The following is a 24,734-nucleotide window of genomic DNA, read 5'->3' as shown; positions in this document are numbered from 1 at the left end:
GTTGGATAAATACATGAGTAGATGTGGGTGGGTGTGAGTTAGACCTGATAGCTTGTGCTACCAGGTCGGTTGCCGTGTTCCTCCCTTAAGTCAATGTGACCTGACCTGACTAGGTTGGGTGCATTGGCTTAAGCCGGTAGGAGACTTGGACCTGCCTTGCATGGGCCAGTAGGCCTTCTACAGTGTTCCTTCGTTCTTATGTTCTTATGTTCTTATGTTCTTATATATATATATATATATATATATATATATATATATATATATATATATATATATATATATATATGAGTAACCCAATAAAGGAAACGTTCAATATCATTTATGTAAAAGCTGTCTTGCCTGAAGTGTCCAGACATCAACAATTCAAATGGCTCTGGGAACTCCAACTTCCACACCCCTCCTTCAGAATGCAGGCATTCTACTACCCACCTTCAGGACTCATGTTTTATTAACTTAATGTTACCCTCCACACTCACTCCAACAATATATCAAAACCTCTGAACTAGTAATCTCATCTCACTCTGATCCAACATGCTCATAAATGTATGATAAATGCTTACGCTCCTTAAAAGTTAAAAATTTTACATCCACCCTCCATCCTTTCCTGGGATGACCCCCAAGTCTCCTTTCTTTTACACAGGATTTATACTTCCACTTGGTCATCCAATTACGCCCCACTCGAAATGCAGAAGACCACCTCAAAAACTCCTCTTCTGCTCTCTGAATACTTTTTGTAATCCACACCGTCTTCTGATTCCTGCATTCCGAATTCTCTGCATAGCATTGAAACAGTACACTGCTCTCAAAGATGACAGATCCAGTGCCTCCAGCCTCCGCCGCCTCCTCATCGCCAAGTTTGGTACCACTTACACTCTGCTACATATCCCGTTTCTGCCTCCGTAAATATCCTTTTTTCTTACTACAGATGCCTCAAAACAATCCACTTACATTTTTTAATGTGTTTATGCTGTGATTCACCTCGTCTGTTATAAACTCATCCACCGGCTTGTCCACTCCCAAATATCTAAATATATTCACTACCTTCAGGCTCGCCCTATCGTTCAGGACCTTGTACACTGTGTACGTTAGGCCCATATTGGAGTACGCAGCATCAGTTTGGAACCCACACCTAGCCAAGTACTTAAGAAAACTTGAGAAAGTGCAAAAGTTTGCAAGAAGACTAGTCCCGGAGGTTAAGGGAAATCGACCTGACGACACTGGAAGACAGGAGAGATGGGGAAGATATGATAACAACATATAAAATGCTGAGAGGAATCGACAAGGTGGACAGAGGCAGAATGTTTCAGAGATGGGACACAGCAACAAGGGTCACAGTTGGAAGTTGAAGACTCAAATGAACCAAAGGGATGTTAGGAGGTATTTCTTCAGTCACAGAGTTGTCAGGAAGTGGAATAGTCTGGGAAGTTATGTAGTAGAGGCAGGATCTATACATAATTTTAAGAAGAGGTATGATAAAGCTCATGGAGCAGGAAAAATGACCCAGTAGCGGCCAGTGAAGAGGCGGGGCCAGGAGGTGTGACTCGACCCCTGCAACCACAACAACTAGGTGAGTACACACACACACGCGCAAGAACGCAAGCACCCACGTTCAACAGAAAAAAACGCAAAATGTAATCACTAAGTACATATTCTGCTTTTATTTTTCACTGCTTGTCAGTATCATATACCTGTATATCCACACAGACCTTCACTGAGACACAAAAACATCAGCCAACATCTCCAAGGTGCTAAGCAAAACATCATTCCCACTAGCCATCCTCTGGAAGACACTCAATCGTGGCGGGCATAACTAACAGGAAAATTCAATACCAATATCCCAAAGTCAGAGACGAGGATGAAAAAGTTGTATGAAATTGTAGACGTCAGCTGAAATTGAGTCTACACAGCGACGAGGAATCTCTCACGAACATACAAGGACACATCATAACCTCGGGAAAGCGAAGGAAAAGAGAAAGTTACATGAAGAATAACACATACGATGATACTGATACGTCAAAACACCATCAAACAATTTACGTTATGTGGGAACATCATACGATATATAGGAATATTGTACACCAGTTTGAGCATTATACAGTATGTAAAAACATACACCATGTGGGAGCATTATACACAATATTGGCTCATACACCACGTGGTAACACCTTCAAAAGTAGTCCTCTTCGGCAGACTATCTGCTGAAGAGGACCTTAGATGGAGGCCAAAATAAACAGACATTTCCTCATCTATTTCATAATAAACCATTAGAAAAATAAAAACACTAAAACACCAAACGAAACATTGGAAAATTCATTAAATTTTTTCTTCAAAATCCTATAAAATTTACCAGAAAAATATAATTCCTAAATATTTTTTACAGATCATGTGATATTTAACTATACAAAAATATTAACATATATGAACACAAATCAACTTTTGTAGCATTTCAAAATATAGATAAATCCAACTCTATATTATTTAATTAACCATCGACACCATGCCTAACCCTTCTAGCGTAGGGTAGGTGCCACAGCCGGAGCTTACAGCTCACAAGACTGTCATTCCCATTATCTCCCTTGGGGCGGGGATGGCAGACCAGAGAAGGGACAATTGGTCCCAAAGATGAGGGGGGTACTTGTGCCTCCTCCCATGGGAGACTTAGGTCTCAGACACTCCCTAAAGAGGGAGCCAAGGCCGGGCCACCACTTGGAAAAGGCCCGGGCCGGGAGAATATCGGCGAATCTTTAATAATAATAATAATAAATAATTTAATTAACCAAATCACATCTAAAATTAAAAAAAATCAATAACGTGGATTATTATTACAAATGTAATAAATATTTTCAACACTGATTGTAAGGCTGATTATGGTGATTGTTGTGGTGGTAGGTAGGTGTGGCTGGTTATGGTGATGATTGTGGTGGTTGGTAAGTGTGGTGACAGTGGTGGTGACAGATGTGGTGGTGGCAGGTGTGGTGACAGGGGTGGTGACATTTGGTGGTGGGTGTGGTGGCAGGTGTGGTGTTGGATGTGGTGGCAGTAGTGGTGGCAGGTGTGGTGGCAGTGGTGGTGGCAAGCGTAGTGGCAGGTGTGGTGATGGGTGTAATATTGATTGTGGTGGAAAGCAAATTGCAGAAAATACCGACACTTTTCAAAACACACAGATAGCAGCATGATGTGATTCTTCATTGACGTGTCTCAGTGGACTTTAAAGCCACAAACAGATAAATCTGGAGAGGCTGGATGAACATGTTAAGAGCACAGTATTATACACAAATAACCTGCACATAGGAGAAAGAAACTTAAGACGATGTTTCGGTCCGACTTGGACCATTAAGAGACAGGTATGATGCTAGATAAAAGGAGGACACAGAGTACGTAGTATCTACTTTGGATTGGGGTCGACAGGTCTTCCCCAGAGTTCTTCAAAATCTGTTGCTATGTGAAAAAACGACCTGGAAGCTTCGTGACAAATAGTTCAACTATGTTGCAGAAGACACTCAGACACACAGAATCCCAGAATCAGCACTCATCAGAATATTCAACAATTTCAAACTAGAAAAATGACTTCTACAACATAGCCGAGCATCTGGCCGGAAAACTTAGAGATGGTTTCCCTAACACAGCAAAAGTTTGAGAGCAAAACTGAAAACCTGCTGATCCACGCCAAGACTCAGATTAATTATATTGAAAATTATGCAAAATACCGACAAGTTGATGAGTAAGACACATGCGCAACAGTTGGGTGTCTTTATTGATGAAAAGTTTCGTTTAGACAGTAGGCTTCTTCAGACAAATACAGAGATAGCAGGTGTAGTAGTGAAATAGTATTTGAGGTGGTCAGTCCCTCAGCCTGGAGAAGAATTCAGCTACTACCACGTATCCGGCAATGACCTGCACTCTGAGATTCTCTGCTCGTCTGTTGGTGTGAGCAGACGTACGCCTGCTGCCCTCTCTCGGTGATTGAAAGACTTCTTGTTTTCTCCAATATGGCGCAGGGTGTGAGGAGGAGCGTAAATACTGTGGGCATTGAGATGGTTCGCGGGGCGATTTCGCCAGAAGCTGCTCCCGTGCTGTTGCCATTAATCATCAGGGATACGTATGGTATACAGGATGAAGAATTATATGGTGTAGCACTTAATGGCTCATACAGGGTGTTTGTCAAGTTGTTGAACAACAGCGTCTATGAGAGGCTGGTAGAGCAATACCAGGATGTGCGCATGGACGTCAATTCTATGGTGAGTGTCCGCCTTCATGACGTTTCCAGGCATTATACTTGGGTTAGAGTGCGAAATGTACCTTTCGAGGCAGATGAAACGGACATACGCAATGTTTTCAAGGACTACGGGACCGTTCACCTGGCACAGCCCGGCAAGTGGGTAGAAGGTGCATATGTTGGATTCCCGGAGGGCACATTTTCGCTAAAAATGACGATACGGCACCCCATACCATCATATGTTATGTTGGAGACCTTCAGGACTCAGCTCATGGTGTCCTATGCTGGGCAACATATGACCTGCAGGCGTTGTGGTGGTTTTGATCACATTGCTGCGTATTGTGAACGACAGACTCGACTTCATGGTCTGGAAAGTGTTGCCGCAGGGGAATCTGGGCAGTTTGGACGTGCTCTGGAGCTACAGGAAGGACGTGGGCCTGGTCGTCTGTGGAGTGAGGAGGTGGAGCGAGCAGAGGCAGTGGCGGGTGTGGACCTGACGGCCCCTGTGGCTGGGGGCCCTGTAGGACCCATTTTGCCTGATGGTGGGGGACGGCATGGTTCGGCGGAGGAAGCCATCGATGAGGTCTTGGAGATGGTGCTCACCTCGTTGTTTCCCCAGTCAGATGGGGAGGGTGAGTCGGCGACGAGGGCTGGTTTGAGGAATGCTACAGACCTGTGTTGACAGCAAAATGAGCCCATTGACTTGGTTGTGTCTCACGGGGCAATGGGCCCAGATGGTGGGAAGGTTGGACATTTGGTGAAGGTGGAGGTTCACCGTGAGATATCACAGGTGGGGATGGAAGCGGGTGGAGTCACGCACAAGCGTGAGGCTGTGACATTGGATTCGGATGAAGTCCTGACTTCAGCACAGAGGACCAGCAAGGTAGTGGTGGTGGAAGAAGATGGTGGTGGTCTCTCGGGGACTTCAGACCCAGAGCTGGACCGGGAAGGGGTCAGGGCAGCCAGTAGAGACATGCGTAAAGGAGGTCCGAAAGGACATGGTGGCGTTGTGAAGAAGGTGTCAAAGTGTAGGGAGAAGAAATCAACGCTGGCCTAAGGTGTATGACTTGGTTGTGTCTCACGGGGCAATGGGCCCAGATGGTGGGAAGGTTGGACATGTGGTGGAGGTGGAGGTTCACCGTGAGATATCACAGGAGGTGGGGATGGAAGCGGGTGGAGTCACGCGCAAGCGTGAGGCTGTGACATTGAATTCGGATGAAGTCCTGACTTCAGCACAGAGGACCAGCAAGGTAGTGGTGGTGGAAGATGGTGGTGGTCTCTCGGGGACTTCAGACCCAGAGCTGGACCGGGGAGGGGTCAGGGCAGCCAGTAGAGACATGCGTAAAGGAGGTCTGAAAGGACATGGTGGCGTTGTGAAGAAGGTGTCAAAGCGTAGGGAGAAGAAATCAACGCTGGCCTAAGGTGTATGACAGTTAACATTAATGGTTTGTGTCAGGATGTGAAGCGTGCATGGTTTGCAAGTTTCTTGTGCCGGCATAGAGTGGATGTCGTTTTGTGCAAGAGCACAATATCAAGGTGGGGCGTGCATTGGAGGTGGATGGATATAGGGCTTTTGTGATGCAGACAGGACGCTTGAAGGGAGGGGTGGGAGTCCTACTCTGGGAGGCGAGCCCATTTGTGGTTAGTAGAAGTGAAGGGGGGGGTGAGGAGCGTATTATAAGAGTGGATGGATGGTGGATGGGCGAGCGAGTGGCATTTGTGTGTGTGTATGCACCCGCGGAGAGTGATGCACGTCTGAAAGCAGATTTCGTGAGGGATGAGCTCGTTTATTATTTCCGTTCTTTACCAACTGTTGCTATTGTGGGGGGGATTGGAATTGTATTATTCGCAGGGGAGATGTTGAGCCATGTGGGGCGGGGCATTTTTCAACTATCCTAGGTGGTCTTCTGAGAGATGTGTGTCTCCGTGAGGTATTTGGGGGTGGGGCTTGGGAGGTGGAGCACACTTTTGTTAGACATGGATATGCGGCGAGGCTAGATCGGGTGTACGTCACAATGCAGGTGAGAGTAGAGTCCTCGCGGATGGTGGAGGCGGTTGTGGTTGACCTGGGGTGGGATGGGCTGGCCAGGAGGTGCAAGAGCTATTGGAAACTAAATACAAGGATTTTGGGTAATGAGGAGGGGCAGGGAGGCTTCGAGGCATTGTGGGCAGAGCTCAGTGAGGAAAGGCGGGGTGTAGAGGATTTACTGGGGTGGTGGGACGGGGTGGCTAAGGGACGAATACGTCAGTTTTATGTGAGGGAAGGGAAATGCATAATGCAACAATCGTATGGGCTCCTTCAGTACCTAGAGGGTAGGTTGAGGGATTGCTATGGAAGAGGTGGACACAGGGGATTATATCCTGTGGAGGAGATAGAAACGTTGAAGGGAAGACTTCGTGCACTGCAAAATGAATGGTTTAATGCGGTGCGTGTGCAGGGGGGGTTGAGGAGGTGTTGTGAGGCGATCGACCATCGGCGTGTGTTTTACGGGGTCAGCAGCACCGTCGGAAAGCCACTGAGGTTGGTAGGTTAGTCGTCCACTCTGAAGTGGGGGTTATCGGGAGGGGCAAGTGTTGCGGACGACAGAGGGGATGAGTGGTTATGTGGATGCATGGTATGAGCAGTATTTGGGGAGTAGCGGAGTGGGAGGTGAGGCTTTGCGTAATGTCTGTGAGCTAGTGCCATGTTCATTGGGGCATAGTAACCAAGTAGCGCTGGGTGGAGAGATAGATGATGGCGAGGTTTGGCGGGCATTGGTGAGTATGCGTATGGGAAAGGCTCCGGGGATAGATGGATTGCCTGTGAATTTTACCTGCAGAATTGGAAGTTGATGAGTGGATTCCTGGTGGAGTTAATGAATATCATGAAGGAGAAGGGGGTGTTGGGGGAATTACAAGCCACAGCGGTAGTTGTTCTGGTCCCGAAGGGAGAGGTCCAGAATACCCTAAAGGATTATAGGGCGATTTCTTTACTATGTGTGGATTATAAATTGTTTGCAAAAATACTGGGTAATCGCCTGAAATGCATCGTGGGGCGTGTTGTATCGGGAGGGCAATACCAGTTGCCTGGAAGATCTATGATCGAGGGCCACGGACGTCTTAGGGGGTTTGTGGAGGGCTTGGGGGGAAAAGGGGGGGCTTACTTGCTTTGGATTGGCAGGGAGCATATGACCGTGTGGAACGAGAGGCATTGCGGCGGATCCTTCTCAAGCAGGGATTTGGGGAAGAAGTCGCAGAATGGGTGGAGACATTGTATCGATGGGCACGGGTGCATGTGCAAATCAATGGCCATGTAGGGGAGGCGGTATGTATGGGGCGGGGCCTCAGGCAAGGATGTCCACTTTCTCAAATTCTGTTTGCCTGTGTTCAGGACCCTTTTTATAGACTCATTGAGGCACATATCTGTGGGGGGGTGGGGACAGGGGAGGTGGGGTGTGGGCCGGGGATCGTAGGATATGTTGACGATACGACGGTACTCGTGCAGGAGGGGAAGAGTTTGAGAGGGGTGGGAGAGGTCATTTGTACTTTTGGGGAGGCTACAGGGATTAGGGTCAATGTGGAGAAATCATGCTTATTATGGCTGGGAAATTGGAACTGGCAGGGAGATTAGGATGCTGGTGTGGAGTGGAGGGTAGTAGACAGCTTAAAGATATGTGGCATAGTGTTTATGGAGGATCAAGTGCAGTCGAGAGAGGTGAACTCCGAGCGTACTGTGGAACGGGTGCAGCATAGATTGGGGAGTTTGCGACCACACCATTTGACATTGTTGCAGAGGGCCATCGTGGTAAACACGTTACTATACAGTAAGGTTTGGCACGTGGTGGCAGTTTACCCCATAACGGGGAAAGGAATTGCGAATATCTTAAAGAGGGTGTTTAAGTTTATGTGGGGTTCTGGGTGTGATTGGCTGAGGAGGGAGGTGATAATGCTGCCGGAACGTCAGGGGGGTTAGGGTTATTGGATCTGCAGCATTGGGTAAAATGTATTTACTTACAAAGGGAGTATGTATGAGTCGGGGGGTGTGAGGGGTTAAAGCTTTTGCATGAGGGAGTGAAGAGGTGGTATGTGGGTGCAGAGTTGAGGGAATGTGAGGAGGTGCTGCGTACCCTCATGGTCCTACGGGAGCCTGGGAGCCTGGCAAGATCCGTGTGGGGGTGTTGGCGAGAGTGATTGGGAGCCGGGTGGTGGTGCTGCTGGAGGGAATATACCCCATGTATGGATGGGGAGATATTTGGTGTCGTTTTCGTAAGTTGAAGCTCAGGCCTCGGGTGTGGGAGGTTATGTTCCGTTTCCTGCATGGCATTTTGCCATCAGGAGCGGTTCTACGGGTGAGACGAGTAATGGAGGAGAGTGGGTGTGGAGTGTGTGGTGGAGAGGATATGGCATATCATGCAGTGTGAATGTTCGGGATTGGATGAGTAGGCTAGTGAGACGAGTGGGAGGGGGGGCATACCAGTGTTGAGAGCGCTAGTTTTGGATGTGGGAGAGGTGCCAGAGAGTACGCAACGAGCATTGACATATTTAATGTTAGATTTTGTGTACGTGTCATGGGGTATTCGTGGGAATGGGGATTGGGTTGCGAGGAAATGGGTAATGGCAGCTACTTTCTATAGGACGGTTTGCAGGAATAGAGAAATATATGGATCGAGGTGGGAGGGAGCCTTCCCCGCAGGTTATGGTGGTTTAACTGTTGGAATCTTACTAGCTTCGTAGTGGGGGGGGGAGGGTTGTCATGGCTGGGGCAAGGATTGGGACTGTCATCCGGGGTTCTAGTGGGCTCGCCACCAGGAGTGTGAGTGTGAGTGTGTGAGTGTGAGTGTGAGTGTGAATGTGTGTGTGTGTGTGTGTGTGTGTGTGTGTGTGTGTGTGTGTGTGTGTGTGTGTGTGTGTGTGTGTGTGTGAGTGTGTGTGTGTGTGTGTGTGTGTGTGTGTGTGTGTGTATGTGTATGTGTGTGGTATGGGCTTAGACCTGAACAAGGGATGATTCAGTGTGGTTTACCTGGAGAGAGTTCCGGGGGTCAACGCCCCCGCGGCCCGGTCTGTGACCAGGCCTCCTGGTGGATCAGAGCCTGATCAACCAGGCTGTTGCTGCTGGCTGCACGCAAACCAACGTACGAGCCACAGCCCGGCTGATCCGGAACTGACTTTAGGTGCTTGTCCAGTGCCAGCTTGAAGACTGCCAGGGGTCTGTTGGTAATCCCCCTTATGTGTGCTGGGAGACAGTTGAACAGTCTCGGGCCCCTGACACTTATTGTATGGTCTCTTAACGTGCTAGTGACACCCCTGCTTTTCATTGGGGGGATGGTGCATCGTCTGCCAAGTCTTTTGCTTTTGTAGTGAGTGATTTTCGTGTGCAAGTTCGGTACTAGTCCCTCTAGGATTTTCCAGGTGTATATAATCATGTATCTCTCCCTCCTGCGTTCCAGGGAATACAGGTTTAGGAACCTCAAGCGCTCCCAATAATTGAGGTGTTTTATCTCCGTTATGCGCGCTGTGAAAGTTCTCTGTTCATTTTCTAGGTCGGCAATTTCACCTGCCTTGAAAGGTGCTGTTAGTGTGCAGCAATATTCCAGCCTAGATAGAACAAGTGACCTGAAGAGTGTCATCATGGGCTTGGCCTCCCTAGTTTTGAAGGTTCTCATTATCCATCCTGTCATTTTTCTAGCAGATGCGATTGATACAATGTTATGGTCCTTGAAGGTGAGATCCTCCGACATGATCACTCCCAGGTCTTTGACGTTGGTGTTTCGCTCTATTTTGTGGCCAGAATTTGTTTTGTACTCTGATGAAGATTTAATTTCCTCATGTTTACCATATCTGAGTAATTGAAATTTCTCATCGTTGGACTTCATATTGTTTTCTGCAGCCCACTGAAAGATTTGGTTGATGTCCGCCTGGAGCTTTGCAGTGTCTGCAATGGAAGACACTGTCATGCAGATTCGGGTGTCATCTGCAAAGGAAGACACGGTGCTGTGGCTGACATCCTTGTCTATGTCGGATATGAGGATGAGGAACAAGATGGGAGCGAGTACTGTGCCTTGTGGAACAGAGCTTTTCACCGTAGCTGCCTCGGACTTTACTCTGTTGACGACTACTCTCTGTGTTCTGTTAGTGAGGAAATTATAGATCCATCGACCGACTTTTCCTGTTATTCCTTTAGCACGCATTTTGTGCGCTATTACGCCATGGTCACACTTGTCGAAGGCTTTTGCGAAGTCTGTATATATTACATCTGCATTCTTTTTGTCTTCTAGTGCATTTAGGAGCTTGTCGTAGTGATCCAATAGTTGAGACAGACAGGAGCGACCTGTTCTAAACCCATGTTGCCCTGGGTTGTGTAACTGATGGGTTTCTAGATGGGTGGTGATCTTGCTTCTTAGGACCCTTTCAAAGATTTTTATGATATGGGATGTTAGTGCTATTGGTCTGTAGTTCTTTGCTGTTGCTTTACTGCCCCCTTTGTGGAGTGGGGCTATGTCTGTTGTTTTTAGTAACTGTGGGACGACCCCCGTGTCCATGCTCCCTCTCCATAGGATGGAAAAGGCTCGTGATAGGGGCTTCTTGCAGTTCTTGATGAACACAGAGTTCCATGAGTCTGGCCCTGGGGCAGAGTGCATGGGCATGTCATTTATCGCCTGTTCGAAGTCATTTGGCGTCAGGATAACATCGGATAGGCTTGTGTTAATCAAATTTTGTGGCTCTCTCATAAAAAATTCATTTTGATCTTCGACTCTCAGTCTGGTTAGCGGCTTGCTAAAAACTGAGTCATATTGGGACTTGAGTAGCTCACTCATTTCCTTGCTGTCATCTGTGTAGGACCCATCTTGTTTAAGTAGGGGCCCAATACTGGACGTTGTTCTCGATTTTGATTTGGCATAGGAGAAGAAATACTTTGGGTTTCTTTCAATTTCATTTATGGCTTTTAGTTCTTCCCGCGATTCCTGACTCCTAAAGGATTCTTTTAGCTTAAGTTCGATGCTTGCTATTTCTCTGACCAGTGTCTCCCTACGCATTTCAGATATATTGACCTCTTTTAGCCGCTCTGTTATTCTTTTCCGTCGCCTGTAAAGGGAGCGCCTGTCTCTTTCTGTTTTACATCTACTCCTCCTTTTTCTTAGAGGAATAAGCCTTGTGCATACATCGAGTGCCACCGAGTTAATCTGTTCTAGGCATAAGTTGGGGTCTGTGTTGCTTAGTATATCTTCCCAGCTTATATCGGTTAGGACTTGGTTTACTTGGTCCCACTTTATGTTTTTGTTATTGAAGTTGAATTTGGTGAATGCTCCCTCGTGACTAATCTCATTATGTCGGTCTGGGGCTCCGCGCATACATGACTGAACCTCAATTATGTTGTGATCTGAGTATATTGTTTTTGATATGGTGACATTTCTTATCAGATCATCATTGTTAGTGAAGATGAGGTCTAGTGTATTCTCCAGTCTAGTAGGCTCTATTATTTGCTGGTTTAAATTGAATTTTGTGCAGAGATTTAAAAGCTCGCGTGAGTGTGAGTTTTCATCAGAGCTGCCTCCTGGTGTTATTACTGCAACAATATTATTTGCTATATTCTTCCATTTTAGGTGCCTTAGGCTGAAATCCCCCAGGAGCAAGATGTTGGGTGCAGGAGCTGGAAGGTTTTCCAGACAGTGGTCAATTTTTAACAGCTGTTCCTGGAATTGCTGGGATGTTGCATCCGGAGGTGTTAGGATGTAAGTGTGATGACAGCCGGAATAAAAGTGCCATCCAGTTTGGGTGTGGGGATTATCGGTTTATACTTTTGCATACATGTCCCACGGGATGATGTCTGCATTACTCTCTAAGTATATATGGCCTTGCACTTGCTTGGTCACTTACCCTCACACATATATTAGAGGGTGGAGGTGTATATTTTTTTAGAGGTAATGTACGCATGTATTCTGTAAGGATGCTTGGGTGAGGATCGTAGTGATTGTGAAACTGTCGCGCTGTGACAGGTTATATGCTCATGTACGGCTGCAAGACTGTGTGACAGGGTTATGTGTAATGATGAGAGAAAGTGGTCGGTTGCCCAAATGGGGGGGGGGGGGTTAAGAGGGGGGGGGGTAAGGAGTGTTGGAGAGACTGAATTTGCAACTTGATAGTGTCTCTTGTATGCACCTTTGCTTTGCACGTTGACTTTTGTGCAGTGAAAAGGTTGTGATAGAGTAGTTTTTATTTATGTGTTCGCATTAGGTTATGGAAGCCAGTGCTGTGAACTTGATTTGTTGATAGCCTTTACTATGCATGATGATATATCTATGTATGTGTACAACAATATGATAATTTAGTAATTGTGGCCAGTGTATTTCGCGGAGGTGTGTGTACCTCCGGCGGAGGTGTGTGTACCTCCGGCGGACACAGATACTTTTGTAAGACTTACTCCCAAGAAAGGTTTTTTTTTTATAGGAATGTGCGTTTCTTTTACAATAATATATGTGTGTGCTGTTTCTTGTACTTACACCTACATGAGTATGGTGTGATAATTTCATGTGCTTTTCTTATATATACTGATAGGTTGCTTAAGTGATGTATAGTGTGCTTGATGGTCTTTCGTTTTTGTTTTTGTCTGTGACGGGTTGCTTCTCCTGTGTCCAACAACGTGTGCGTGTGTGATAATTTATGTATATACTTATTGTTCTCCACAGTGTTATACTATATATATATGTATTTTGTTTGTACAAGATGTGCTCTCAATAAAATATAAAAAAAAAATTGACCTGCACTCTTTACATGCTCAGAGCTTCTCCAGATTGATCTGTTTGTGTCATGATAAAGCCCAGTATATGGGCGAAACATTGCCAGTAAGGGATCACATTATACTGCTGGGTGTGGTAGTCTGTGATGGTGATGGTAAAAGCAGTAGTTGTGATATTAGCAGAGCATTTTGTTAGTGATTGTAGTTCAGATTGTGCTGATTGTTGCAGTGAAAAATATAGGCCTGAGTTCAGGTTTTCCTGATATTTTTGGTTCAACGAGGTATTTTTTTATATTTGCAGTCACGCGTTTTGTTGTGATTACTTCCACTGGTAGATGCAATGGATGGGATACTGTGGTAACAGCTGGGTATACCGGCTGCAGTAATGCCCATGGTGATGGTTGTACTTACTGGGGATCAGAGGACTCACCTTCAAGACTGAGGATACACTCAGTGTTCTTTGGGTATTGGTCGGGGTAGAGGGGGCTGTAGAACTCCATGGAATCGTGGTTGGGTTCGCTGAAGAGACGACACTTATCCTTAGTGCTCATCTCCACGTCCATCGCTGTCGCATCGGGCCGCCATTTGCTCGTACTTCGACCTGCAGAGAAACATGCGTGTTACATCCTTACAATTCTCAACATCTTCCACCTTCAACAATATGTTCACAAAATATAATCTTGCCAGCGATATACATACATACACACACACACATACAAAACATAAACATAAACATAAACAAAACATAAACACCTCTTGATGGAACTGTCGAACGATTAAATAATCAATTTAAATGTTTTACAGGTCCCTTTTTACGCTATCTTCCAAGACGATAATGCACCAGTTCACACCACTAGAGTTGTTCAAAACTGACATGAGCAACATAAAAATGAAGTTGAACACATAGATTGGCCACCACCATCGCCGGATCTAAATATTATCGAGCATCTGTAGTGTCAATTGGAACAGCAAGGGTTAGAACAGTGTGTTCAAGTGCTATATGAATCAATTCCTCCACAAACTGGTGCTGTTTTAGCAGCAAATAGATAACCAACTAATATTGAAAATAAAATAAAATATTAAAGAACAAGGTATTCATATTACGTTGTCCAACCCCTGTATGTATATATGTATATGCAAAACAACCAAGGGGGGAGTCGAATGATAGCTCTAGGACTTTCGTGTTGCAATCAACACATCAGGAGGTTGCATTGTTGCAGAAATCTTGTGGGATAAACTATGGCCGCCTTGGGATAAATTACAGATGCCCCCCTTTAAATGGACGGCTTTTCTATGGGTGCAAAAATTACTAAGACAATTACCAGATCTATCTATATTTGGCATGTGAAGTCATTCATATAATATTCAGAGTCTGCCTGAAAACCCTGTGGGTCAGATAAACTATGGATATGTCCCTTTGGATAAATTATAGATGTCTCCCTTTAAATGGACCCGTTTTCTAGAGGTGCAGAAACTTCTAAGATAAATATCTTAGAAGTTTCTGCACCTGTTTGTGCGCCAGTGATATCTATATTTGGTATTTAAAGTCATTTATATCATGTCGTAATCTGATCGAATTTTTGATAATTGCCATGTCACGTTCACTATGTTACTACTACAGTATCAATGCTTGTGGGCTGACTGTTTCCTAATGCTATAATATTCATTCTTTCTGGCTATGGGTATTGGTATGCCTGGGGGCACTTCCTGCCTTCTGCCTCATTCAAGCAAACGCACTTCCTGTGATCGTATTAGCTTGGACCTCCTCCTCTTTTTTGCAACATTGCAAGCTCCTGATGTGTTGATTGCAACACGAAAAGCCTAGAGCTATCATTCAACTCCCACCGTGGCTGTTTTGAATTTTGTATCACTTGTTAGCGATTACTGCATACATATGAGAGAGAGAGAGAGAGAGAGAGAGAGAGAGAGAGAGAGAGAGAGAGAGAGAGAGAGAGAGAGAGAGAGAGAGAGAACCACTATCAGGATCTGAGAAAGAGAATCACAGCTCATGTAGCAAAAATAAGGCAACATTGTGATCAGTTATAAATACTAAAACTGTCTGAAATATAAGAACTAGAAAACTAGAGAGGCATCTTAGGAGCATGCTGCCTCTAGCGAGGGCGAGAAGAAACTAAGACACACGGTGGAAACATCGAGGTCAACAAGAAAGTTAAACCAACACGGGGAAGATAATTATTTTGATGTCTAGTCACTGAGTCCAGATTTGATCTCCCTAATTTAAACTTAAAAAATACCAAATCTAGTTTCGTAATGTGCTACTAGCTACATTTTTCTAAGTAACTAGAATGAATCCTGTAGTTTAGATGCTTCTAAATATACTCCCACTGTATCTAGCATTACAGCTACACCAACTAAACTAATAACTCACGAAATCGTAAAAACACGATTGCAAACAAATATGTTTTAGGACTTGCCTGCCATGGGTTCAAACCATTCCCGTTATGTGATTTGATAGGTAAACTCATAAATAACATTTGTGCCCAGATCTAGCACAAGTGGATTCTTAAATACTTGAGGTGACTACTAACAGTTACAGGATTAACAAATATAATTAATATGTGGGTAAGTTATTTGCAATAATTTCAGACACTATTTCCTAATATAATAACTTTATTGTCCATAGAAAGGAAATTAATGTAACGAGCAACTTTAGGAAATGTAGCCATAGTGTAGTGTGTAACAATTCATTATCGAAATCAAAGGTTTTTAATAGTCTTTTTTTAATAATGAGTTAATAATTACCGTATTACACAAGAAAAATCTCGTCCAAAATTTTATTTGTCAAATTTATACCAAGCAGAAGACAAGGAATAGCATCTATTAATGTTTTTGCAGCATTTTCCTTAATCAATACAGAAGCAGAAGATAAAACGTTGAGATCGAAGCACTAAATGTGGAAATGTGGTCTTTCTGTACACTGTAGTATTTATCTGGAGAGTTTATCTGGAGAGAGTTCCGGGGGTCAACGCCCCCGCGGCCCGGTCTGTGACCAGGCCTCCTTAGGTCAGTGTCCCAGGATGCGACCCACACCAGTCGACTAACACCCAGGTACCCATTTTACTGATGGGGAACATAGACAACAGGTGGAAAGAAACACGTCCAATGTTTCTACTCTGGCTGGGAATCGAACCCTGGCCCTCACCGTGTGAAGCGAGAGCGTTAACCACCAGGCCACCAGAGCCCTCGAGTATTTGTATTTATCAAATTAACACCAAGAATGGTCTCATTATTTACCTTCATTACAGTAACACCATATTTTTGTCTATAATGAAAATAATCATTAAAAAAATTCTTTAAGGAATAAGACTATATAAACAACATATACCTTTTATTTACAGTAGATATGGAGTCAGATGACAAGTATCAGGCTACAGCTTCTCATGATATGAGAATATTTGGCTTTTTGTCATCTTGATTACTATCACTAACTGGGTACCTATGATTTTATCAGGGTAGATGTGTCCAGCACTCTGAACTTGCTGTCCAGTAGTCCTAAGAGTCTAATTTGTCAACGTGTCGGTTCTCTGTACCATTCATCTTCAGTCCTAAGAGTACCAGCCCCTAATGTTGGACATCTTGTTATAAGGGCTCATGATGGCTCTCCAAACCAGAAACTGCTGTTGCTACAAAGGTTTGTGCAAACAAAAACTACTCCCCAATCACAAGACTTTGTGATATATCCCCAACCCAACGTAGAGCCATGAGCAAGTCTTGTGTCCTTCAAGGTAGAACCAGAGCTTGGCTATAGGTCTGGTGGATGGTGCTCTATTAAAAACTCCGTGACTGTGTCGTAACTGTGGCTTCACTAACACTTAGTAAAGAACAGTTTCTGGTTGGAGAATCCTTATGATTCCTTACAAAAGAATAAATAATGTGATGAAAGAATAAAAAAAAACACAATACCGTGACTGGAACAATGCACAAATAACCGGCACATAGGAGAGAGAAGATTATGACGACGTTTCGTTTTCGTATGACGACGTTTCGTTTTCGTATGACGACGTTTCGTCATCGTAAGCTTCTCTCTCCTATGTGCGGGATATTTGTGTAAATAGTGTGACGGACTAACAGTCTTAGAACTACCGCTGCTCGGGTTCGAAATTCATTCATTTCTCAAAAATGAGTTTCTTTGAGATGGCAAAAACAATTAAGAATAAATACATGCAGTAACACTGTGACATAAGTTTATTAATTTGTTTACATGTCTTTGCAATTATATTTAGGGAGAATCGGTAAACCGTACGGGTCACACTGGGGGAATGGGAGACAATCAGGTTCGATCCAACAAAGCGAGGAGCCTCTCACCAGCACTGAGGAACCTCGCTTCAGGGATATTTAGCTCTTATTTACATTGGTCTGATCAATTAATAATCAAACTAATAACCACCATAATAAGTCTAATTCTGTATTCAGATTTACAGAAAATATTTTCCAGCACAGCTGGGCGAATAGCATCACAAATACCGTATTTAATTTCTTCCACTCACAAGAAGTTAAACCCAACGATTTTGGTTTTGCCACCGAAGTGCCTAGTTTATTGTGTACCCCATATATACCCTGTGGACGGCAGCCCAAGAACATATGTATATACAAAAGGCCTAGGAACTAGGCCCTGAAGGGGCTTACAAGAGTACATCTGGATTTATATCTACAGTTCACTTATCTGATGCAAGCATATTTAGGAACTTTGCTCAATATATCTTGACATACATGTATCACATAGGTTAATTTACTATCTCTTATATTCTCGATGACTGAACAATAAAGAACATAGTGTTCAAGATAGTGACCATAAGGTTGGCCACATACTTTGGTTTGATCATCTGTGTGTCTGCCAAAGTGTCAGAAGTACTTGTAACCAAGCCTAAGTCTGGCCACTACAACACCAGTCTGTCCACATTGCAAGTTGCTCCATACACACACTTTTTTACGTTCATGTTATCATAGTGGGTTATCGAGGTCATCCCCCATTAATCCAACGCAATATGGAAAAAAATCGGTTAAAACTTCTTATTAAGAAAAGTAGGATAATACGCCATCATGTGATTAAAATTTTTTTGTAATAAATTAGAATTTTCTTGGAGCTGCTAAAATTTTAAAAGATGTTGAGATATGACATAAGACTGTGACATGAAACATCATACAAAACAAACCATACCAATCTAATGGTATTTATCTTCGATTTATGTTCCTATTTCAGAAATTTTTGTACCTAATTTTCTGGGATTTCGATCACTTCTATCATACAAAATGGAGATCAACAAGAGTCAATTTATTATACACTTTTATTCACACAATGACACACAAAACAAAAGATGCTTCTTAAGAGTTATTTCCAGCCTTTTTTTTTTCCTCTTGAAATGAAGAGTACCTTTGTAACAAAAGATTTCAAACATCTCCACTGTCCCTCTTTCTTCATTCAGGGCAAAAGGGTCAAGAATCAAGGTACCCTCAACAAAACCCCGGTGGAACCTTCCACTAAGCAGTTTTTATTGCTCCCATGTGGGGACGTTGCCAAGAACACCGGCCCATATCAAGGACATCTCTATGTAACATAATCCTGCATACCTGGCTTCCACAGCAGGCGTCTCTCCTTTGTGCATACTCTAACAAAAATTATGTACGGGAGAGAGGTAAAAATCTATCCGCTTTAGTGAACATAAATACTCCAGTAACAGAGGCGACTCAAACAACATCTCTGTCTTCCACAGAAATTGTGTGATGATATTTCACGAATTGGAAAGAGGCGCAACTTATCACTGCCGAACCCAGTCTTATATGTCGAAAGTACTGGGCAGCCTCAGTGATTACTATCAACCTCACTGAGAATCAAAATGCTGGAAGCTACAGCATATCGAAAGTGACGACAAAGTTAAGCCCAGTGCCAAAACCACGGTTCGGTCCCCGTCCATTCTTCAGTTTATTCAGTGACATTCGTTCATTACGTCTTTATATATATATATATATATATATATATATATATATATATATATATATATATATATATATATATATATATATATATATATATATATATATGTGTGTGTGTGTGTGTGTGTGTGTGTGTGTGTGTGTGTGTGTGTGTCGTGCCGAATAGGTAAAACTGGTTAATTAGCAAGAACTCATTTAAAATTAAATCATTTCTAAAATTTTCTCTTATACGTTTAATGATATATTTTTTTTAATTTATGTTAATGTAAAAATTAATAATTTTGCACCAAAAGAACCTTAGAAAACTTACCTAACCTTATTATAACAAGCTTAATTTAATTTACCCTACTCCAACTAAATATATTTTAGATAAGTTTACAATAATTTAATAATAAACAAACACAATGAAATATATTTTTTTCGTTAGACTGAGAATGACCTTTTGTGAAATTATTTCATACACAAATTTTAGCTTGCCTTATTAGGCAAGAAGAGCGTTGCAATTTAAGCCAAAATCGCAAGTTTAACCTTTTCGGCAACACATACACACACACACACACACACACACAGTCAGAGAGATAGTAGGAAGTATTTCTTCAGTCATAGAGTTGTAAGGCAGTGGAATAGCCTAGAAAATGACGTAGTGGAGGCAGGAACCATACACAGTTTTAAGACGAGGTTTGATAAAGCTCATGGAGCGGGGAGAGAGAGGGCCCAGTAGCAACCGGTGAAGAGGCGGGGCCAGGAGCTAAGACTCGACCCCTGCAACCACAAATAGGTGAGTACAGTATGTTACTCGTTATCTATAAAACCTGACTGACACATGATACACTGTGAGAAACACAGGTGATACTTCAGGTATCTTCACCTGTTGGTCATAGCATTAAAAGTCTGGATGTGGAATTTTCACCTGTCTAATTAATCACATTAACATTTACTGTCAGAGAATATGATGTTAATGTAGTGGCCGAAGTGAGACAACTTTTGTTTGTATAACACGATGCTTTTTAACACTACAGTGTCTATTAAAATGTACTGTATTTCATATTTTATGTGACAGAGGTGATTAGTCTTAGATAACCAAAACAAGGCACAATACCGTGACTGGAACAATACACAAATAACCCGCACATAAAAGAGGTCGGACTTGAACGTCGTCGTAAGCTTCTCTCTTCTATGTCCGGGTTATTTGTGTGTGATTACTCTTAGAAAGCAAATTATGTGACAATTTTGAGTATATCCAACCTTGTCGTTAGCCAAGTTATTGACATTAATAATTGTTAAGTCTATATGATAAATATAGTTGTACACTGGAAGTTACATAGTTCATTACCACTCCTCATGGAGTACCATTTTCGACCCAGTAAGACAAAATCAGTACCCAACACACCCAGAGTGGTAATATAATCTTAATATATGATAAAACATTGTATTAAAATGAAAAGCTACGTGTTTGGTCGTGTGCTACAGCCAGAACATTTAAACAAGAAATGTTGTGTATGTTCCAAAGCTAAAACTCTGTACTGTGTGTTACTAAAGTGAGTTGATGCTGGAGAAGGGCTAATAATGACGCAACGGAACCGGAGCTATCATTGCCTTTCTCGGATCAAACCCGACCACCTCCCGTTGATGGGGTGCTGTGTGTCCCTGACTATTAATTAAACCGCTTTCCCGTAAATGTATAACTACAGAAATTTTCTTACGGTTTATAATACGATAACTGTGTACTCTTCACAAGAGTTGTTTTAGATTTTGCCCAGAAAGGAGAATTTGTCGAGTAACGTTACTCATCTTGTGAGTGAACATACCGCCATTAAATCAGTACATTATGGTCCGGATAACTGACATGCCATTAGCGATACGACCTCCATCCTTGGCTGTTTAAGTGAACATGTATCACCGCCTATGCAGTTAAGAATATTCTTTTAGTAATCACTCCTTAAAACTGCTCATAAATGTATGTAGTATTAATTCAATATTCTTTTATTCTGCTACACTGAAGAATACAGTGACGGAGAGTTCATTTATCCTCCTCTGATGTCGCCACATGTACATTTAACCTTAATCAATTCTGCATACTACAGTCTCAAAAAATGATTTAAATAAACACGAGTATGTACGAAGTCCAGATAATTCATTATATTTCACAGCTACTACTGACAGCATGTATTAAATCATTATATAACTCATTACTGGCAGTATGTTGGGAATCATTATATATCGCGAGGCTTGGTCACAGACCGGGCCGCGGGGACGTTCATCCTTGCTAACCAGAACTCCTAAATCTTTTTCGCATTCAGTATGGCTAAGATTATATTATTTACCTTATAAGTACCGTTATTATTTTCTTTTCCTAGGATTAGTCTCTTATATTTCTCCACACCAAAATGCATCTGCCACATCTCCGGCAACATCATCAACTTATCCAAATCATCCCATATCATTCTAGAGTCCTCATCAGAAATAATCTGACGACCTGTTTTAGTGTCATACGCAGACTTGATGTCGTTACATATTCCCTCATCTATGTCGTTTACGTATATTGTGAACAACAATTGTCCCCTGTGACATATCACAAGTAATGTGTCCCCTTTCTTATTTCTCACCATTTATGCACACTGACAGATGCTCACCAGCCAGCCATACCTAACTAATTGTTTGCTGGGTTTCTCCTTACATTCCATTAGAACCCTTGAAAACAGCTCTCCAGTATCTGGTAACTAGTCTAATTTCAATGTAGTTAGCTGTCTGAGAACCGTGTGACTAGTCACTAGTCACATAATTTATTTTCGTCCCGACCTATATACCAATTGATTTCTGGGATTTCATTTGCATTCTCTTGTGCTACAACAGAGACGAAACTAGATGCATTGCGTGATCCGATAAAGGCATCCCAGTATTCTATAGCCCCAATCCTTAATGCCTCAATACACACGACTGGAATAGTTCAGAGTGCGGCATAAGATAATGAAATTAAATATTCGTGCTAAAGATTTGAAGGGAAAAAGAAGAGGCATTCACAAGTCATCATAAGGAAACTAGTATCAAAAATTTTTTTCAATAAAAAATGGTAAATTAAGACAGCTCAATTTTTTTTTAATATTTAAGACCAAGAAGACCAATATCCTAAAATACACAAACACATCAAGTTTGAAAGCGTTCAAAAGTTACATTATTAAGTTTTCAACTTGGAAGGATTTAGGGTAATCAGATGCAACACTCTGAAATTACTCCTGTATTTCATTATTTTTCTCCACTTTCAAAAAAATCAAATTGGAACCTACGCAGGCCAAAATTAACCCAAACTTTTCTTCAAGTAAAACTAACCACCTCTAAGAAAGTAAACAAGCTATATGTAAAGCTTGGTGCACAAAACATACACTTTTTTTTATAAATTGTTCTTACAGGAACATATATATTACAGGCACATAATAGAACTATGTTAATTTAACATAAGATAACCAAATAAAGCCAAACACTGTGACTTTTTTTTTCTGACCAGAAGAAATATTCCACTATTATTTCACGGACAATAATTTCATTAATAAAACTGCCGTATGAAAACTTACACAACGTAACATCAAGAGATCGTTCCCAGTGAGGAAAACAGATCACCACTTAAAAGTTTAAAGCCGACCAGGAGATGCATTTCCCAGCTACTGCACAGAATCCAAAATTTGTGCCTACACAGCCTAAACCCTTGAAACCTTCCGTCCATTACATTACGATACATCCACCACTGAAGATTGACGCTGTTCCCATTTACCCCCCCTCCTCCCTCTCCTATGAGAGGAAAGCGGTAAACCCGTAGGGGTCACACACCAGTGTCGAAATATCGGCGCCGATCAGAGAAGACTCTTGTCTCCACCTACAATACGGAAAGAAAATTTTGGGAATTGCCTGTGTAGTATGCAGAATAGTCCCATGAATCTTGCCCGAGGTACGTTACACGAGCGTTGAAAATTTGAAGCCAGACGAATAAGGCGTTATCGAATAATAAAGGAGAATTTATGACAAAGCAAATGAAAATGTTGCCGGGAATGTTGCAAAATATAGGACAGTCCTCCCTCGTTAAACTTAAAAATACCATTAAAGCCGAAACAAAAATAGGGAGCAGATTTTAGGGAGCAGATTTTTCTTTCTGCTTTACTTTCCTCATTTACATTTTCTTTAAAGTTCTCTATTAATCAAAGACAAAATATTTGATATTCATTATTTACAAAAAAAATTGAAGACATTGGCTAAAACAGGCGTATTGGATGATGTATTCTGTAAGAAGGATGATAACTCATTCTGTAAGAAGGATGATAACTCATTCTGTAAGAAGGATGATAACTTATTCTGTAAGAAGGATGATAACTTATTCTGTAAGAAGGATGATAACTCATTCTGTAAGAAGGATGATAACTTATTCTGTAAGAAGGATGATAACTTATTCTGTAAGAAGGATGATAACTCATTCTGTAAGAAGGATGATAACTCATTCTGTAAGAAGGATGATAACTTATTCTGTAAGAAGGATGATAACTTATTAGTCAGGGTAGGAGCGAATTTGAAATTTTACCGGAACTGCTAAAAAAACTGGAATCGTTGCAACCAAATTATTGAGGAATGTCTTTTCGGATCGGCTTCAAACTTTTACCGAAGGTGACCTTTATCAGAACAAAATTTGTCGTTTACTTTGAGATGTGTACATTTCAATTTGCCAATTTTATTAAATAAATTGTTTCCCAGTTAATAACTAGTGAATGCATCTTCTGATCGACTTCAAACCCTAAACACGGGCGTGTCTTAATTGGAAGTAATTTTGTACCGATTCTGGAAAGTGTTGGTGCTAATCTGTCAATTTTTTAAACCAATTTTGTCAAATTGGATTTTCTTAAAAAATGTAAGTCAACCATTTATAAAGGACTGAAGAGAATTTGGAAAAATTAAATTTGAGTTTTATAGATGTTTTAAAATTTAAATAAGATATAGTTTCTTATTTTCTGAACAAGAAACATTTCTGAGAAACATTTGTGGCTCCTTCCTCCAAAACTTTCGTTTATAACTTGAGAATGCATTACTCGATCGGCTTCAAATTTTCAAAGCTAATGTACTGTATCTAAGTAAGATTTACAGGGTTATCTGCATACGTGGGTATTCTATACATGTGTGGGTGCTCTATACATGTGTGGCTGCTCTATACATGTGTTTCTGCTCTATACATGTGTGGCTGCTCTATACATGTGTGGCTGCTCTATACATGTGTGGCTGCTCTATACATGTGTTTCTGGTCTATACATGTGTGGCTGCTCTATGCATGTGTGGCTGCTCTATACATGTGTTTCTGCTCTATACATGTGTGGCTGCTCTATACATGTGTGGCTGCTCTATACATGTGTGGCTGCTCTATACATGTGTGGCTGCTCTATACATGTGTTTCTGCTCTATACATGTGTGGCTGCTCTATACATGTGTGGCTGCTCTATACATGTGTGGCTGCTCTATACATGTGTGGCTGCTCTATACATGTGTGGCTGCTCTATACATGTGTTTCTGCTCTATACATGTGTGGCTGCTCTATACATGTGTGGCTGCTCTATACATGCGTGGCTGCTCTATACATGTGTGGCTGCTCTATACACGTGTGGCTGCTCTGTACATGCGTGGCTGCTCTACAAACAATCTTACATAAACCATTCCCAGATTTTGTTTCTGTGATCACTGGTGAGAAACCTCTTCTGAACGAGCCTGGAATTCACCCTTTTATCCTACCCAGAAGAAAGTTGGTGTTGTTAATGGAGCGGGTAGGTGCCATCTGGCCATGTTTAATACTGAAATGGTATAGTATTTTCACCGTATTGCGTTATT

General features: G+C 42.3%; 1 protein-coding gene across 1 annotated transcript in view; it reads right to left on the bottom strand.

Moving 5' to 3' along the window:
* LOC128697797 (neuropilin and tolloid-like protein 2) overlaps window positions 1–24,734 on the bottom strand; it is a 424,451-nt gene that overhangs the window by 83,126 nt on the left and 316,591 nt on the right. The window contains exon 2 of the mRNA XM_070090161.1: window positions 13,360–13,530. Within this exon, the coding sequence (XP_069946262.1) occupies window positions 13,360–13,530 (171 nt within the window). The remainder of the gene's footprint in view (window positions 1–13,359; window positions 13,531–24,734) is intronic.

This window comes from Cherax quadricarinatus, chromosome 31 (genome assembly GCF_038502225.1).
Source record: "Cherax quadricarinatus isolate ZL_2023a chromosome 31, ASM3850222v1, whole genome shotgun sequence".
In the NCBI taxonomy this organism is placed as follows: Eukaryota; Metazoa; Arthropoda; class Malacostraca; order Decapoda; family Parastacidae; genus Cherax; species Cherax quadricarinatus.
The sequence above is the reverse complement of the archived record's forward strand: the minus strand, read 5'-3'. Positions and strand labels throughout refer to the sequence as shown.